At 38.7% G+C, this 20,519-nt stretch overlaps 1 protein-coding gene across 1 annotated transcript in view; it reads right to left on the reverse strand.

Annotated features, from left to right (window-relative positions):
* Nucleotides 1–10,304, reverse strand: part of LOC135463388 (extracellular matrix protein A-like) — a 36,687-nt gene extending 26,383 nt beyond the window's left edge. The window contains exons 1-13 of the mRNA XM_064740646.1: nt 10,151–10,304; nt 8,974–9,084; nt 8,506–8,616; nt 7,652–7,762; nt 6,941–7,051; nt 5,765–5,875; nt 5,297–5,407; nt 4,443–4,553; nt 3,732–3,842; nt 2,556–2,666; nt 2,088–2,198; nt 1,234–1,344; nt 523–633 (exon numbers count right to left, since the gene is read on the reverse strand). Of these exons, the coding sequence (XP_064596716.1) occupies nt 523–633; nt 1,234–1,344; nt 2,088–2,198; nt 2,556–2,666; nt 3,732–3,842; nt 4,443–4,553; nt 5,297–5,407; nt 5,765–5,875; nt 6,941–7,051; nt 7,652–7,762; nt 8,506–8,616; nt 8,974–9,084; nt 10,151–10,304 (1,486 nt within the window). The remainder of the gene's footprint in view (nt 1–522; nt 634–1,233; nt 1,345–2,087; nt 2,199–2,555; nt 2,667–3,731; nt 3,843–4,442; nt 4,554–5,296; nt 5,408–5,764; nt 5,876–6,940; nt 7,052–7,651; nt 7,763–8,505; nt 8,617–8,973; nt 9,085–10,150) is intronic.
* Nucleotides 10,305–20,519: the final 10,215 nt, after the last annotated feature.

Below are 20,519 nucleotides of genomic sequence, written 5' to 3' on the forward strand. Positions count from 1 at the left end.
TATATCACGTCGGGATACCAGCAAGCACATTAAAAATATGGATTTAGCAATCTCTCGACCGGGAACAGCAGACGATTTACAAAATCAACAAAAGGGACTCTACACTAGCACAATTTTACATGAGTGCCAACTGTCATCTTTTGAAGATTTCCAAGAAAAGTTTCGGACAAACTGTGCAAGACTAATATAAAACTCGTCTTCTTCAATTCTTGTGAGTACAGAACAAAAAGAGGTACCAGAAAGCAAGAGTTGATTTAATGTGTAGCGCAGATTGTCGAAAACCTATGGGGGTAGATCTACTCTGGTCCACTTGTACATTACATCCTCCGCTGTGGGTGTACAAAACAGAGGCCCATGAATATCAGCTTTTGAATATCTTCTTTTCAAATACTGCTTCCAAATACAGCAGCTAGATACGCCGAATTTTACACATTTAAATCCCTTGTCAAAAACAGATGGCCTCTACCTCTACGTTACAACAGAAGAATTGTTAGGCTCTTAAATGAAGAAAACTCCATTTACCTCTTGACGAAAAGGCAGCTGTGTCGGTCGCACTGTTACATGCCTGACAAGAGTCATTATCATCTACCTGTCCCTCGTCATAACATGTGTCTTCGATGAAGCATTTACTGCCTGAGGATATAAGGAAGAGAAAGAATGTAATGACAAATGGCATCGTGAAAAACACGTTACACACATTTGGTTTCCATAAAAAGTAAACAGTGCGGGCGAAAAGCTCAACATTATTCTTGTCCATCGACTTTATTCTTACCTTTGAAACACTTTCTTTTGAGATAAGAGTTATAAAACAAGGTTGTTTAAATCTGCCAAAAGATACCAGTATTAAAATACAATCCAACTCTTTCTGGTCTATGATCTTTGGCACTGGAACTTTAATGACTTCATCTTAATACCTTAACCCACACTGCATACCGATAGTTTTACTGTTTAACTTCGGTAACTGTTAAACTTCAGTTTTCCAGACTCATTGTGAGAACCTAAGCCCACAGATGAAATCGGTCATCAGGAAATTGACTTCTCATATATGTACCCATACTAACCTTGCGTTACCAGCTATTACATATCTACACCTTAAATCTAAATGAAATCTAGACAAAATAACATTGTAAAACAAACGTGTGTGTAAATCGTTAAAGAATTGGGGATGTCGTCTTCTAACAGACGTTGTTATAAGGTTAATACTTCATTCTCAAACGTTTATCAAACGCTCACCTTGAAGAGTAAACTCAGTCGTGCTCTGTGCACTGGTGCACACTTGGCAGGAGAAATCGGGATGTGCAGCGGCTTCGTCATAACAAGTGTCGTTGATAAAGCATTTGTTGGCTGAGGTAAAAACAACAGCAGAAATGAAAAATACACAAACACAGTTCTTTCATTTTGTACCTTTCTAAAATTTTTCATTAAAGTAACAGCGCAAATGGCAATGGCAGTTTTGCCAATAGGTAGACATCGATTGAAAATATTGCTTATGTAAATATATATTCAAAAGGAGAACGAAAAAAGGTTATCTCACACCACAAATAAAAAGTAAAACGCTTTCTTTTAAGAGAACAGTTCTGAAGCAAAGTCCTTTGAAACTTGCAAAACACACCAGTGTTCAATTGCAATCCAACTCTTTCCTGCCGATGATCTTTGGCGCTTGCACTTTAAAGACTTCATGTTAATACCTTCAATCCACACGGCATACCAATAGTTTCACTGTTGTTTTTGTAGCGATGATAAAATGGTATGTGACAATGGGAATAATAATCACGATTTCCGGTAACTGTTAAACTTCAGTTTTCCAGACTTATTGTGAGAACCTAAGCCCACGGATGTAATCGGTCATCAGGAAAATGACTTCTCACACATGTACACATACCAACCTGGCGCTTTCTGCTAATACATCCCTGCACATACGTCACTCATACTATATGTGACTACAAATGACATTTTAATTCGTAAACTCTCATCATCTTGCTCAAGACACTGGTTTAACAGCATTTTGTTCTCTCGCGCATCAATGTTATGGCCTTAAAAAGGTACGTTCTGACCTAAACAGGGTATTAAATTAATCAAGACTTCACCTGTGAGAGTAAACTCCGTAGTGCTGCTCGAACTTTCACACTCTTTGCAAGTCACACCTGGCTCCTTATCCCCAGCATTATAGCACACGTTGTTAATAAAACATTTGGTAGCTGAGTAGAAGAAACATAGTCATAAAAGTTAACAAGCACAACAATGGCCCAAGTTAATCAAATCATCGATCTTCAGCAATTACTCTCAGAAAAAGTGCACAATAAACAATGCCAAGCTTTGTGTGGCAGAGTCAAAATTCCGATTTATTGCTAATCCACTAAACTGTGTGTATTACGGCATATTTGACTCTAAATATTGTTGTATGGAAAACACTGCCCAATTGAAATTTCAGATTTGGACAAAATTAATATTGTAAAACAAACGTGTGTGTGATTATTAAAGAATCGGGGGTCGTCTTCTAACAGATGTTGTTGTACGGATAATGCTTCATTCTCAAACGTTTATCAAACGCTCACCTTGAAGAGTAAACTCAGTCGTGCTTTGTGCACTGGTGCACACTTGGCAGGAGAAATCGGGATGTGCAGCGGCTTCGTCATAACAAGTGTCGTTGATAAAGCATTTGTTGGCTGAGGTAAAAACAACAGCAGAAATGAAAAATGCACAAACATAATTCTTGGAATTTAAAGCTCTCGAAATTTTGCAATCATAGTTACAGCGCAAATGGCAGACATTTTTACCAATACCCAGACATGGACTGAAAATGTTGGTTATGCAAATATATATCTAAAAAGAAAATGAATAAAACTTAAGCTACATTTACCTCACATACTTTATTCAACACCTATATTGAAAGGCACCAGCCTTTAACCCTCATTCAAAGGCGTGAAGTTTAAAACACCACAAATCACTGCATGGCCACATTTCTTTTTGCAGTCATAGTTTAGTGGTTTGTTTAACTGGTTCACATGTGTACTGATACACAAACTAATCAACACTTACGTTGTAAAGTAAGTTCCGTGGTTGACGAAGCCTGTTCACACACCTTACAGTCAATACCGGCTTCCGATTCTCCTTCAGCATAGCACACGCCATTTACATTGCAGACGTTCGCTACAAAATTACTGACACTTAGTCACCAGTGTTTAGTACCTTCCGCCCCAAAGTAAAGTTATATCACGTCGGAATACCAGCAAGCACATTAAAAATATGGATTTAGCAATCTCTCGACCGGGAACAGCAGACGATTTACAAAATCAACAAAAGGGACTCTACACTAGCACAATTTTACATGAGTGCCAACTGTCATCTTTTGAAGATTTCCAAGAAAAGTTTCGGACAAACTGTGCAAGACTAATATAAAACTCGTCTTCTTCGATTCTTGTGAGTATAGAACAAAAAGAGGTACCAGAAAGCAAGAGTTGATTTAATGTGTAGCGCAGATTGTCGAAAACCTATGGGGGTAGATCTACTCTGGTCCACTTGTACATTACATCCTCCGCTGTGGGTGTATAAAACAGAGGCCCATGAATATCAGCTTTTGAATATCTTCTTTTCAAATACTGCTTCCAAATACAGCAGCTAGATACGCCGAATTTTACACATTTAAATCCCTTGTCAAAAACAGATGGCCTCTACCTCTACGTTACAACAGAAGAATTGTTAGGCTCTTAAATGAAGAAAACTCCATTTACCTCTTGACGAAAAGGCAGCTGTGTCGGTCGCACTGTTACATGCCTGACAAGAGTCATTATCATCTACCTGTCCCTCGTCATAACATGTGTCTTCGATGAAGCATTTACTGTCTGAGGATATAAGGAAGAGAAACAATGTAATGACAAATGGCATCGTGAAAAACACGTTACACACATTTGGTTTCCATAAAAAGTAAACAGTGCGGGCGAAAAGCTCAACATTATTCTTGTCCATCGACTTTATTCTTACCTTTGAAACACTTTCTTTTGAGATAAGAGTTATAAAACAAGGTTGTTTAAATCTGCCAAAAGATACCAGTATTAAAATACAATCCAACTCTTTCTGGTCTATGATCTTTGGCACTGGAACTTTAATGACTTCATCTTAATACCTTAACCCACACTGCATACCGATAGTTTTACTGTTTAACTTCGGTAACTGTTAAACTTCAGTTTTCCAGACTCATTGTGAGAACCTAAGCCCACAGATGAAATCGGTCATCAGGAAATTGACTTCTCATATATGTACCCATACTAACCTTGCGTTACCAGCTATTACATATCTACACCTTAAATCTAAATGAAATCTAGACAAAATAACATTGTAAAACAAACGTGTGTGTAAATCGTTAAAGAATTGGGGATGTCGTCTTCTAACAGATGTTGTTATAAGGTTAATACTTCATTCTCAAACGTTTATCAAACGCTCACCTTGAAGAGTAAACTCAGTCGTGCTCTGTGCACTGGTGCACACTTGGCAGGAGAAATCGGGATGTGCAGCGGCTTCGTCATAACAAGTGTCGTTGATAAAGCATTTGTTGGCTGAGGTAAAAACAACAGCAGAAATGAAAAATACACAAACACAGTTCTTTCATTTTGTACCTTTCTAAAATTTTTCATTAAAGTAACAGCGCAAATGGCAATGGCAGTTTTGCCAATAGGTAGACATCGATTGAAAATATTGCTTATGTAAATATATATTCAAAAGGAGAACGAAAAAAGGTTATCTCACACCACAAATAAAAAGTAAAACGCTTTCTTTTAAGAGAACAGTTCTGAAGCAAAGTCCTTTGAAACTTGCAAAACACACCAGTGTTCAATTGCAATCCAACTCTTTCCTGCCGATGATCTTTGGCGCTTGCACTTTAAAGACTTCATGTTAATACCTTCAATCCACACGGCATACCAATAGTTTCACTGTTGTTTTTGTAGCGATGATAAAATGGTATGTGACAATGGGAATAATAATCACGATTTCCGGTAACTGTTAAACTTCAGTTTTCCAGACTTATTGTGAGAACCTAAGCCCACGGATGTAATCGGTCATCAGGAAAATGACTTCTCACACATGTACACATACCAACCTGGCGCTTTCTGCTAATACATCCCTGCACATACGTCACTCATACTATATGTGACTACAAATGACATTTTAATTCGTAAACTCTCATCATCTTGCTCAAGACACTGGTTTAACAGCATTTTGTTCTCTCGCGCATCAATGTTATGGCCTTAAAAAGGTACGTTCTGACCTAAACAGGGTATTAAATTAATCAAGACTTCACCTGTGAGAGTAAACTCCGTAGTGCTGCTCGAACTTTCACACTCTTTGCAAGTCACACCTGGCTCCTTATCCCCAGCATTATAGCACACGTTGTTAATAAAACATTTGGTAGCTGAGTAGAAGAAACATAGTCATAAAAGTTAACAAGCACAACAATGGCCCAAGTTAATCAAATCATCGATCTTCAGCAATTACTCTCAGAAAAAGTGCACAATAAACAATGCCAAGCTTTGTGTGGCAGAGTCAAAATTCCGATTTATTGCTAATCCACTAAACTGTGTGTATTACGGCATATTTGACTCTAAATATTGTTGTATGGAAAACACTGCCCAATTGAAATTTCAGATTTGGACAAAATTAATATTGTAAAACAAACGTGTGTGTGATTATTAAAGAATCGGGGGTCGTCTTCTAACAGATGTTGTTGTAGGGATAATGCTTCATTCTCAAACGTTTATCAAACGCTCACCTTGAAGAGTAAACTCAGTCGTGCTTTGTGCACTGGTGCACACTTGGCAGGAGAAATCGGGATGTGCAGCGGCTTCGTCATAACAAGTGTCGTTGATAAAGCATTTGTTGGCTGAGGTAAAAACAACAGCAGAAATGAAAAATGCACAAACATAATTCTTGGAATTTAAAGCTCTCGAAATTTTGCAATCATAGTTACAGCGCAAATGGCAGACATTTTTACCAATACCCAGACATGGACTGAAAATGTTGGTTATGCAAATATATATCTAAAAAGAAAATGAATAAAACTTAAGCTACATTTACCTCACATACTTTATTCAACACCTATATTGAAAGGCACCAGCCTTTAACCCTCATTCAAAGGCGTGAAGTTTAAAACACCACAAATCACTGCATGGCCACATTTCTTTTTGCAGTCATAGTTTAGTGGTTTGTTTAACTGGTTCACATGTGTACTGATACACAAACTAATCAACACTTACGTTGTAAAGTAAGTTCCGTGGTTGACGAAGCCTGTTCACACACCTTACAGTCAATACCGGCTTCCGATTCTCCTTCAGCATAGCACACGCCATTTACATTGCAGACGTTCGCTACAAAAATACTGACACTTAGTCACCAGTGTTTAGTACCTTCCGCCCCAAAGTAAAGTTATATCACGTCGGGATACCAGCAAGCACATTAAAAATATGGATTTAGCAATCTCTCGACCGGGAACAGCAGACGATTTACAAAATCAACAAAAGGGACTCTACACTAGCACAATTTTACATGAGTGCCAACTGTCATCTTTTGAAGATTTCCAAGAAAAGTTTCGGACAAACTGTGCAAGACTAATATAAAACTCGTCTTCTTCAATTCTTGTGAGTACAGAACAAAAAGAGGTACCAGAAAGCAAGAGTTGATTTAATGTGTAGCGCAGATTGTCGAAAACCTATGGGGGTAGATCTACTCTGGTCCACTTGTACATTACATCCTCCGCTGTGGGTGTATAAAACAGAGGCCCATGAATATCAGCTTTTGAATATCTTCTTTTCAAATACTGCTTCCAAATACAGCAGCTAGATACGCCGAATTTTACACATTTAAATCCCTTGTCAAAAACAGATGGCCTCTACCTCTACGTTACAACAGAAGAATTGTTAGGCTCTTAAATGAAGAAAACTCCATTTACCTCTTGACGAAAAGGCAGCTGTGTCGGTCGCACTGTTACATGCCTGACAAGAGTCATTATCATCTACCTGTCCCTCGTCATAACATGTGTCTTCGATGAAGCATTTACTGTCTGAGGATATAAGGAAGAGAAACAATGTAATGACAAATGGCATCGTGAAAAACACGTTACACACATTTGGTTTCCATAAAAAGTAAACAGTGCGGGCGAAAAGCTCAACATTATTCTTGTCCATCGACTTTATTCTTACCTTTGAAACACTTTCTTTTGAGATAAGAGTTATAAAACAAGGTTGTTTAAATCTGCCAAAAGATACCAGTATTAAAATACAATCCAACTCTTTCTGGTCTATGATCTTTGGCACTGGAACTTTAATGACTTCATCTTAATACCTTAACCCACACTGCATACCGATAGTTTTACTGTTTAACTTCGGTAACTGTTAAACTTCAGTTTTCCAGACTCATTGTGAGAACCTAAGCCCACAGATGAAATCGGTCATCAGGAAATTGACTTCTCATATATGTACCCATACTAACCTTGCGTTACCAGCTATTACATATCTACACCTTAAATCTAAATGAAATCTAGACAAAATAACATTGTAAAACAAACGTGTGTGTAAATCGTTAAAGAATTGGGGATGTCGTCTTCTAACAGACGTTGTTATAAGGTTAATACTTCATTCTCAAACGTTTATCAAAAGCTCACCTTGAAGAGTAAACTCAGTCGTGCTCTGTGCACTGGTGCACACTTGGCAGGAGAAATCGGGATGTGCAGCGGCTTCGTCATAACAAGTGTCGTTGATAAAGCATTTGTTGGCTGAGGTAAAAACAACAGCAGAAATGAAAAATACACAAACACAGTTCTTTCATTTTGTACCTTTCTAAAATTTTTCATTAAAGTAACAGCGCAAATGGCAATGGCAGTTTTGCCAATAGGTAGACATCGATTGAAAATATTGCTTATGTAAATATATATTCAAAAGGAGAACGAAAAAAGGTTATCTCACACCACAAATAAAAAGTAAAACGCTTTCTTTTAAGAGAACAGTTCTGAAGCAAAGTCCTTTGAAACTTGCAAAACACACCAGTGTTCAATTGCAATCCAACTCTTTCCTGCCGATGATCTTTGGCGCTTGCACTTTAAAGACTTCATGTTAATACCTTCAATCCACACGGCATACCAATAGTTTCACTGTTGTTTTTGTAGCGATGATAAAATGGTATGTGACAATGGGAATAATAATCACGATTTCCGGTAACTGTTAAACTTCAGTTTTCCAGACTTATTGTGAGAACCTAAGCCCACGGATGTAATCGGTCATCAGGAAAATGACTTCTCACACATGTACACATACCAACCTGGCGCTTTCTGCTAATACATCCCTGCACATACGTCACTCATACTATATGTGACTACAAATGACATTTTAATTCGTAAACTCTCATCATCTTGCTCAAGACACTGGTTTAACAGCATTTTGTTCTCTCGCGCATCAATGTTATGGCCTTAAAAAGGTACGTTCTGACCTAAACAGGGTATTAAATTAATCAAGACTTCACCTGTGAGAGTAAACTCCGTAGTGCTGCTCGAACTTTCACACTCTTTGCAAGTCACACCTGGCTCCTTATCCCCAGCATTATAGCACACGTTGTTAATAAAACATTTGGTAGCTGAGTAGAAGAAACATAGTCATAAAAGTTAACAAGCACAACAATGGCCCAAGTTAATCAAATCATCGATCTTCAGCAATTACTCTCAGAAAAAGTGCACAATAAACAATGCCAAGCTTTGTGTGGCAGAGTCAAAATTCCGATTTATTGCTAATCCACTAAACTGTGTGTATTACGGCATATTTGACTCTAAATATTGTTGTATGGAAAACACTGCCCAATTGAAATTTCAGATTTGGACAAAATTAATATTGTAAAACAAACGTGTGTGTGATTATTAAAGAATCGGGGGTCGTCTTCTAACAGATGTTGTTGTACGGATAATGCTTCATTCTCAAACGTTTATCAAACGCTCACCTTGAAGAGTAAACTCAGTCGTGCTCTGTGCACTGGTGCACACTTGGCAGGAGAAATCGGGATGTGCAGCGGCTTCGTCATAACAAGTGTCGTTGATAAAGCATTTGTTGGCTGAGGTAAAAACAACAGCAGAAATGAAAAATGCACAAACATAATTCTTGGAATTTAAAGCTCTCGAAATTTTGCAATCATAGTTACAGCGCAAATGGCAGACATTTTTACCAATACCCAGACATGGACTGAAAATGTTGGTTATGCAAATATATATCTAAAAAGAAAATGAATAAAACTTAAGCTACATTTACCTCACATACTTTATTCAACACCTATATTGAAAGGCACCAGCCTTTAACCCTCATTCAAAGGCGTGAAGTTTAAAACACCACAAATCACTGCATGGCCACATTTCTTTTTGCAGTCATAGTTTAGTGGTTTGTTTAACTGGTTCACATGTGTACTGATACACAAACTAATCAACACTTACGTTGTAAAGTAAGTTCCGTGGTTGACGAAGCCTGTTCACACACCTTACAGTCAATACCGGCTTCCGATTCTCCTTCAGCATAGCACACGCCATTTACATTGCAGACGTTCGCTACAAAAATACTGACACTTAATCACCAGTGTTTATTACGTTCCGCCCCAAAGTAAAGTTATATCACGTCGGGATACCAGCAAGCACATTAAAAATATGGAGTTAACAATCTCTAGGCCGAGAACAGCAGACGATTTACAAAATCAACAAAAGGGACTCTATACTAGCACAATTTTACATGAGTGCCAACTGTCATCTTTCTGAAGATTTCCAAGAAAAGTTTCGGACAAACTGTGCAAGACTAATATAAAACTCGTCTTCTTCAATTCTTGTGAGTATAGAACAAAAAGAGGTACCAGAAAGCAAGAGTTGATTTAATGTGTAGCGCAGATTGTCGAAAACCTATTGGGGTAGATCTACTCTGGTCCACTTGTACATTACATCCTCCACTGTGGGTGTATAAAACAGAGGCCCATGAATATCAGCTTTTGAATATCTTCTTTTCAAATACTGCTTCCAAATACAGCAGCTAGATACGCCGAATTTTACACATTTAAATCCCTTGTCAAAAACAGATGGCCTCTACCTCTACGCTACAACAGAAGAATTGTTAGGCTCTTAAATGAAGAAAACTCCATTTACCTCTTGACGAAAAGGCAGCTGTGTCGGTCGCACTGTTACATGCCTGACAAGAGTCATTATCATCTACCTGTCCCTCGTCATAACATGTGTCTTCGATGAAGCATTTACTGTCTGAGGATATAAGGAAGAGAAAGAATGTAATGACAAATGGCATCGTGAAAAACACGTTACACACATTTGGTTTCCATAAAAAGTAAACAGTGCGGGCGAAAAGCTCAACATTATTCTTGTCCATCGACTTTATTCTTACCTTTGAAACACTTTCTTTTGAGATAAGAGTTATAAAACAAGGTTGTTTAAATCTGTCAAAAGATACCAGTATTAAAATACAATCCAACTCTTTCCTGTCTATGATCTTTGGCACTGGAACTTTAATGACTTCATCTTAATACCTTAACCCACACTGCATACCGATAGTTTCACTGTTGTCTTTGTAACGATGATAAAATAATATGTGGTCATGGGAATAATAATTATGGTTGCCGGTAACTGTTAAACTTCAGTTTTTCAGACTTATTGTGAGAACCTAAGCCCACAGATGAAATCGGTCATCAGGAAATTGACTTCTCATATATTAGTACACATACTAACTTTGCGTTACCTGCTATTACATATCTACACCTTAAATCTAAATGAAATCTAGACAAAATAACATTGTAAAACAAACGTGTGTGTAAATCGTTAAAGAATTGGGGATGTCGTCTTCTAACAGATGTTGTTATAAGGTTAATACTTCATTCTCAAACGTTTATCAAACGCTCACCTTGAAGAGTAAACTCAGTCGTGCTCTGTGCACTGGTGCACACTTGGCAGGAGAAATCGGGATGTGCAGCGGCTTCGTCATAACAAGTGTCGTTGATAAAGCATTTGTTGGCTGAGGTAAAAACAACAGCAGAAATGAAAAATACACAAACACAGTTCTTTCATTTTATACCTTTCTAAAATTTTTCATTAAAGTAACATCGCAAATGGCAAACAGTTTTACCAATAGGTAGACATCGATTGAAAATATTGGTTTTGCAAAAATATATTCAAAAGGAGAACGAAAATAGGTTATCTCACACCACAAATAAAAAGTAAAACGCCCCCTTTTAATAGAACGCTGTAAAATACTGTTGTATGGAAAACACTGCCCAATTGAAATTTCACATTCGGACAAAATTAATATTGTAAAACAAACGTGTGTGTGATTTTTAAAAAATCGGGGTGTCGTCTTCTAACAGATGTTGTTTTAGGGATAATGCTTCATTCTTAAACGTTTTCCAAATGCTCACCCTGAAGACTAAACTCAGTCGTGCTCTGTGCACTGGTGCATACTTGGCAGGAGAAATCGGGATGTGCAGCGCCTTCGTCATAACAAGTGTCGTTGATAAAGCATTTGCTGGCTGAGGTAAACAAAACAGTAGAAGTGAAAAATGCACAAACATAATTTTTTAAATTTAAAGTTATCCAAAATAATTTTTTAATTTTTTTCATTGAACAGTTACACTGAAAGTCCCTAGCCTTTTACCCTTATTGACAGGAGCGAATTTTATAACACCAATACAAATACCAATACATAGCCGCATTTCTTTTCGCAGTCATGGCTTACAAGTTTATTTAACTGGTTCACTTGTGTACTGATACACAAACTAATCAACACTTACGTTGTAAAGTAAGTTCCGTGGTTGACGAAGTCTGTTCACACACCTTACAGTCAATACCGGCTTCCGATTCTCCTTCAGCATAGCACACGCCATTTACATTGCAGACGTTCGCTACAAAAATACCCAGACTTAGTCACCAGTATTTGGCGCCTTCATCCCCAACGTGAAGTTATATGAGATGGTGATACGATAAACCACATTTAACTTATCGGTTTTATAATACTGGTTGTTATATGCCGAGGACAAGAAACGATTGAGAAAACTGAAAAAGAAACCGGCGCCACACGGCCAGAATTCGAGATAACTGGCAAGATTACCTTTATTGTGTAGTGCTATAGTTCTTGTGTGGGAACAAAAACGAATACTGGTTCCGGACGCTGGTACATATGTAATTTTTTATATCAAGTTTCTATCTGATAAAAAAGATTATCACCGTGGTGAGAACAGTTCTCATCTAGGTGCAGAAGTTTTCACTTGGGTAGACGCTCATATTACAAAAAGCCTCGTTCTCGTTTCAGAGGCTGAGAACTGAAGATCACGGAGAAAGGCTTGACGGGGAAAAGACGATTATGGTCCAATAAAGCATCTCTTTGATTTTTATTTGCAATCAAAATAATGTGTAATCCATAAACACGCTGAGTTGTTTATTTTTTGTTTTGTTTTTCCATTGGCAAATATATCTGTGCCACATGAGTTTCCATCTGGATGGAAAAGTTTAAAGTTCATCTGGACAGGTTACCGTGTAAGTAAGATTCATTCACCCTAATGAAATGGAGAGAGAAAAAAAGTGACTTAACCTATGCAAAAAGGGAAAATATCGTATAAGGGTTACTAAAGTACAAAATGCGGCAGCTGGTAACACCTTGTTTTACATATTTAAGTTTGTTGTCAAAAACAAGTGGCCCTTAATTTTGCCCCAGAATGGAAAAAAGGCGATATTAATCGATCAAATATTGAAAAAATCAATTACCTCTTGCGGAAAACTCCGTTGTGTTGGTGACACTGCTACATTCCTGGCAGGAGTCATTTGGATTAACATCCGAGTCATCATAACATGTGTTTTCGATGTCGCATTTATTGGCTGAAAAATCAGGAAGAAAAACGTTTCATTTGATTTGTTCGATCGCTGTTTACTCCAAAAAAAGAAAATCAGGCACACGAAGGCGCTCTGTTTTCTGGGTGAAGAAAATGGAGGATGACAAAAATTTCGACCTGCCATAGCCTTTCTCCACATGTGATGTGAGTGAGTGCTTGGGGTTCAACGTCGTACTTAACAACTTTTCAGTCATATGACGACGACGGAATCATTAGAGTGCATTTAATGTGGCGACTTGTTACAGGACGGATTTCCATCGCTCTTTTATCTAGTGCTGCTTCACTAATACGCCTTACCGAAGGCAAGTAAGCCTCGCCGCACGGGCCATTATACTGATACAGATCAACCAGGCGTTGTACTATCCCTTCATGCTGAACGCCAAGCGAGGAAGTTACAGCTTCCTCTTTTAAGGTCTTAGGTGTGACTCGACGCAGGATTGACCCTAGATCTACCGCCCTCGACGCGTACGCTCTACCAACTGTGCTATCGGTTCCAGCTGTGATGTACAGAAATGCACACCATATTGGTGGTAGTCAGTTTTTCTTAGCCCAAGGTTAAATTGCCGAATGAGCCCATACGAGCGTCGTCGTCCATTTTTTGCCACAACGAAAAAAAAAATAATAATAATAGTTTTGGGTACTGTTGCGTTTTAAATTAAACTAACTTTGTCACGTCGTTAATGTTCACTTTACAACAGGAATGGTTTTGTGGAATCGGCCTCTACGCCCTGCTCCAAAAATTTTTAGCACTCCCAAATTTTAAAATGATTCTGCATAGAAGTTATGTTGTCGTGTCCTCAGACTAAACGCAAATGTTTGGATTCTTCGCGTTTTTTTGGCTTAAATAACTTAACCCCAACTGAGGCAAGACAAACGCTGTAAATTTAATTGAAACGTTGGTTCGTTTTCTCGCTCCGCGTGAACATAAAATAAGGATCTCGACCCCTTGTCCGCTGAATTCTAAAATACGTATATTGCACCATACATGTATACTGCGCCATATACGTATACTGCACTATTTACGTATATTGCACCGTATACGTATACTGTGCCATATACGTATACTGCGCCATATACGTATACTGCACTATTTACGTATACTGGGGGCCTCCGTGGCTCAGTCGGTTAGCGCGCTAGCGCAGCGTAATGACCCAGGAGTCTCTCACCAATGCGGTCGCTGTGAGTTCAAGTCCAGCTCATGCTGGCTTCCTCTCCGGCCGTAAGTGGGAAGGTCTGTCAGCAACCTGCGGATGGTCGTGGGTTTCCCCCGGGCTCTGCCCGGTTTCCACCCACCATAATGCTGGCCGCCGTTGTATAAGTGAAATATTCTTGAGTACGGCGTAAAACACCAATCAAAAAAAAAAAAAAAAAAAAAAAAAAAACGTATACTGCTTCATATACGCAAATTGTTTCATAGGTATATGTTTCACAGCTTGCACATTTGTGTCAGCTCAATGAATTTTGCATGAATAACTGACAGGAAAACGCGAGTTCCACAATGTTGTTGGTGTACTTCATGGCAGTGAGCGGTTTGCGACCGAACCAATAAACGGCTATAATTTTGTCACACATAGACGAAACGGCCGAAACTCAAACTGTGAACTGTAAGTCTTTATGTTGAAGACATGTGTCAAGTTTCAATTCATTATCATGAATCTCCCCCCTTCACCCCTTCCCCCCACGCCCGCACCGCACCCCAATAGCTAACAACAGCGGACAAGCAAATACATAAAATATTAAGGTGGCTTATTTTTGGACAAACTTACGCAAAAGTGTCCATTCAGTGGTCGACTGTGTGGGGTCACAGCTGTAGCAAGTGAGATTAGTGCAAAGGTCCCCAGGCATGTAACATACCCCGCCGATGAAGCAATGGTCTTCTTCCTGTAGAACAGTTATACAATCAATCGTTACATGTTTTAGATTAGCGTTTGGCGATTATGATGCGATTTTTGTCATGAAACAGGTATTGGGGGATTTGACTTTGGATTTTGTTTCACCGGTTGTTTTCACCAGTTCTAAAAATCGGAAACAGGCAATTGAGACTTTTCACTCAGTCGTACGTGTAGTACTGATACTGGTCTGTTGTATGTTATTGTCACAGTGCTCAATGTGCACACACACAAAAAACGTGTAGTACTGATACTGGTCTGTTGTATGTTATTGTCACAGTGCTCAATGTGCACACACACAAAAAACGTGTAGTACTGATACTGGTCTGTTGTATGTTATTGTCACAGTACTCAATGTGCACACACACAAAAAACCTTGTATGGAATGACACAAGAGCTTTATTTTTATTCAACATGTTCAACACAGAAATGTGTTACCTCAACACAAACATGTATTAAATAAATGTGAAGAAAACATGAACGTGTTACAAAATAATAGAACATAAACTTGTGCAGAGCCAAAATGAGGTAATTTATCCAATACAACAAAAACTTGGATATTTTGCAATAAGTGTTGTGTAGAACATCATCTTGTGTTTAATTCTTTCAACATAAGATCATGTGTTACTTGAAAACACAAGGTTGAGTTGTTCAAATGTATCACATGCCTTTTGTTGGAAAGTAACACAACTTTGTGTTCATACAAGTGTTTTTTGTGTGCATCAATAGGCTTTGCTGACAGTGTCATAATATGACACAACAGCGGCTGTCGTATGGACTACACTGGTCTGTTTTATTCAGCGCAGGTGTGAACCGGGCCAATGACGTGTCTAGGTAGTAATGAGGACAGATTTTAGGGGATATTTCGTATTTACGTGTAAATACTCACTTGCCACGTGCATGATGGAACGTTTCCGGTGTCACAGGTTAGACACCTGCCGTCGTAAGGGAGGTACGCAGTTTCTGTTCCCAACTCCATGTTGTCGTTGCTGACAGATATAAGCCAGCCAATAACCTCCTTTCCATCACCGATCGGTATGCTGTTGCCAGGTACTGGGCAAACTAGATGGGTACAGTTGACATACTCGCCAGACACAATACTGTCTGGGCCTGTTAAAAGTATACTTCTCATGGTAACCTGTTTAGAAGCAGTGAAGAAAGTTTATTTATTTGGTGTACTTATTTCTGTACACCTTGATCTGGTCTTTAACGCCATCTTTTCTCTACAATTTTCCACATACAGGCATACGACGGTTGCCTGGTTAATATGCTGAGTACCCACGTCACGAGGTTTTCGACAAACCGGATAGAAGACATGCACAGCTATTTAATGAAAAATTAAAAAATTAATACAAATATCAGTATTACTATAATCCAACGATTTGTTATAAAAGTTTGATACTGTAAAGTGGTGAAAAGAACTGAATATTATGGGGGATAAATCAAAGATATTGTCCAGCGAAGTTGCCCCATTGTAAGCTCAGGAGAGTTGTGAAACGGCCGAGTAAATCGGTGTGTAACGGAGGGTTTTATTTTTGTAAAGATAAACTCGAATACAACCTAGTGAAAAGTGCCCCACCTGTAGCCGGTAAAGGTACACTCAAGTACATGTATGGCAAATGTAGTATTTTGACGCATGAAATAAAATGTCGTGCTGGAGGAGCTTTATATCCCTTCCCCAGTGCGCTCTAACATCCCTCCCTCTCCTCGCTCCAAAAAAAAAAAAGAAAAAAATAAAAGAACGGATATCAGAAGTCAAAAGCTTTTGAAGCTATGAGAGCGGACATTACAGGAGCGAGTCATCGCCGATGGGCAGGAAATCTCTGATGTTCGTTTGGGGCGGATTAAATTAAAAGCATGATACTGTCGAGTAAAGATGAAGGAAAATGTGGGCAATGTGATTACTTTGAAAAATACGAGATCAACTTGGATGTTTGATTAACTTGGTTGATGATTTGTAGATTGATTAGCTGGTTGGTTGCTTGATTGGTTGGTTTGTTGATTGGTTGATTAATTCATTAACTGAATGTTTGATTGATTGATTAATTGATCACCGATCTTCGTCTGATACCGGTTAAGCTTTCTGATTTACACCTCCATCTCATCGGGCGAGAACTGGATTCGAGCACTCATTCGTTATGGACTCGAAATAGTCAGATATAGTCAGCGCCTAAGTCATCTGTTTGCAACAGGAAACAAAAGCTCGGGTGATCACAACATACGTTCTAAGAAATGCATTTTTTTGAAATGTATAAAGGAATACCAGCAGCATTTTGGTGAGTATAACCTCTGAGAGCAATCTTCATCGTAAGTTGACAAATGTGTCCGCCTCAAATTTAAACTTTATGCAGAAAAAAAAGTTTTCACCGTGACATGAAAATCAAATCTATTTACATAGTATATAAGGAAAATGGCTATCTCGTTACCATGACAACTGCGAAAATGCACGAGTGTGAGTCCGCAAGACATCGTCATCTGTATATCTATGTATCCACCTAAAATTAAAACTCTATGTGGAAAACTCTTAGAGTTATAGCCCGAACACGAGTTCATATCTATTTATAATGTATACGTAAGGAAATGGCAATCTGGTGACTATGACAACTGTGGAAATGGACAAATGTGAGTCGCGACACATTGTCACTTGTGTATGTATCCACAAAAAATTAAAACTCTACGCTGAAGACTTTTTGAGTTTTAGCCCGAAGGCGAATACGGACGGATGGACAGATGGTCAAAATCACTAAAACATAATACGCTCCGCCTGATAAAAACCATTAAAAACACTCATAAAACACCCCACATGAGCACACCACAAATACACACAAGTCGTAAACACAACTTATATACACATAGCATTCATATATTCACTACTCATTAACATACCATTCATAAACGCTACTCACCAATAACATCACAGGTAAACACACGTCACAAACATTACTAAGTAAACACATCACTTGTAAGTACTACCCTTTAACACCACTCCTGTACATACCACTTACAAACACACAACTTGTGAACAGTACCCCCAAACATCACACAAAACAGCACTCATAAAAACAGCACTCCTAAAACAGCACTCAAAAAAAGAGTACTTAAAAAAAGAACACGACTCATGAGCATACCACTAATACACACAAGTCATAAACAATACTTCTGAGCACACCACTCGTAAACTCTACTCCTAAACACCGCTCATGAGCACACCACTAATACACATCAGTCATGAACAATACTTCTGAGCACACCACTGTTAAACTCTACTCCTAAACACCGCTCATGAGCACACCAATCGTAAACTCTACTCCTAAACACCGCTCATGAGCACACCACTAATACACATCAGTCATGAACAATACTTCTGAGCACACCAATCGTACACTCTACTCCTAAACACCTCTCATGAACACACCACTAATACACATCAGTCATGAACAATACTTCTGAGCACACCACTCGTAAACTCGACTCCTAAACGCCCCTCATGGACACACCACTAATACACATCAGTCATGAACAATACTTCTGAGCACACCACTCGTAAACGCTATTTCTAAACACCGCTCATGAGCACACCACTAATACACACCAGTCATGAACAATATTTCTGAGCACACCACTCGTAAACTCGACTCCTAAACACCGCTCATGAGCACAACACTAATACACATCAGTCAGGAACAATACTTCTGAGCACAACATTCGTGAACTCGACTCCTAAACACCGCTCATGAACACACCAGTAATACACATCAGGGATGAACAATATTTCTGAGCACACCACTCGTAAACTCAACTCCTAAACACCGCTCCTGAGCACACCACTAATACAAATCAGCCATGAACAATATTTCTGAGCACACCAATCGTAAACTCTACTCTTAAACACCGCTCACGAACACACCACTAATACACATCAGTGATGAACAATATTTCTCAGCACACCAATCGTAAACTCTACTCCTAAACGCCCCTCATGAACACACCACTAATACACGTCAGTCATGAACAATATTTCTGAGCACACCACTCATAAACTCGACTCCTAAACACCGCTCATGAACACACCACTAATACACATCAGTGATGAACAATACTTCTGAGCACACCAATCGTAAACTCGACTCCTAAACATCGCTCATGAACACACCACTAATACACATCAGTCATGAACAATACTTCTGAGCACACCAATCGTAAACTCTACTCCTAAACACCTCTCATGAACACAACACTAATACACACCAGTCATGAACAATACTTCTGAGCACACCACTTTATTCCTAAACACTGCTCATGAGCAAATCACTTGTCAACTTGCTCATGAAAAGCCTTGTTTGGCATCTTTCCTAACAGATAACTTTGGGGGCCTCCTTGGCCGGGGTGGTCAGCGTGCCTGCGCGGCCCAATGACTCGGGAGCCTCTCACAAATGCGGTCGCTGTAAGTTCAAGTTCAGCTCATGCTTGTTTCGTCCTCGATCCTACGTGGGAAGGATTTCTTCAGGGCTCCGTCCGTTTCCCCATAATGCTGGTCGGTGTCGTATAGATGAATATTTTTGCGGCGTAACATACCAATCAAATAAATAAATAAATAAGTAACAGACACCATTAACAATCTTACCGAAATCTGTCTAAACCTGCATTTAAGGTTGGCACTGTTAACGATGGCACTTCCTTGTGCCACTTGAACCTGCGGACGTAAACAATCTTCTGCACTGGTATCACAGGTTCCTCCATCGCCCGCCATCCCCAGATAGGGTCGAAAGTTCTCGTCCCCACATGTCAATCCTTGGAAAGGAATTCAAAACGCAACAGAGTATTGATAGGATAGAAGAATTATTACCAGAATAATAATGCGTTAAGCGAAACAGCTTCCACTTTTTCTTGGTATGGGTATTATGCTTACATAATAGCTACAAAGCTAATTCCTTCGTGGCAGTGTGGTTTACGTTTCTAGAATTCAGTAAATAGATTTAAGTCTATGCCCAGCATCTTTAAAGGCAAACAAATCACCAGGATGGAGTACATGTCAGATGAAAGATCATTAAACACTGTACAGGAAAATCGTTTGATTTAGCTTTTTTAATTTTTTTTTTTAACGTAGTGTAATGCATCATAAACTTTTTGTATTCTTCTGTGGCCTTTTCTGACCATTACATAATACATAAGAGTTAAAACATTGCGGATGTCACATTGTGTGAAGTTAATCCTTGAGAGTCAAAGGTTTGTGGATATCACCCTGTGTGAATATAATCCTTCAGATTTAGATGATTGTGAAAATCATTGTGAAATAATACTTAATAGAGCAAAAGGGCTGTGGATATCGCCCTGTGTGATGATAATCCATCAAAGTTAAATGTTTGTGGCTATCACCCTGTGTGAAGATAATCCTTCAGAATTAAATGTTTGTGGATATCACACTGTTTGAAGGTACTCATTCAGAGTTAAACGTTCGTGGATATCACCATGTGTGAAGGTAATACTTAATAGAGCAAAAGGGCTGTGGATATCGCCTTTAAACGTTATCCCTAAGAAGAAACAGTTCGTGAATATTATCCAGTAATTATGAGCAAAATCTGTGAATATTATTCTGTAAAGGTAAAAAGTTGGGAAAACTTATCGTGTAGATTTAAATGTTTATAATGACTTTTCAGTGTAGATATAATCATTCAGAGGAGTAAATTGTTGTGGCTATAATCCAATATGGCAATTCTAAAACTAATCTTTTTCAGTTGG

The sequence above is a fragment of the Liolophura sinensis genome, chromosome 3 (assembly GCF_032854445.1).
Source record: "Liolophura sinensis isolate JHLJ2023 chromosome 3, CUHK_Ljap_v2, whole genome shotgun sequence".
In the NCBI taxonomy this organism is placed as follows: domain Eukaryota; kingdom Metazoa; phylum Mollusca; class Polyplacophora; order Chitonida; family Chitonidae; genus Liolophura; species Liolophura sinensis.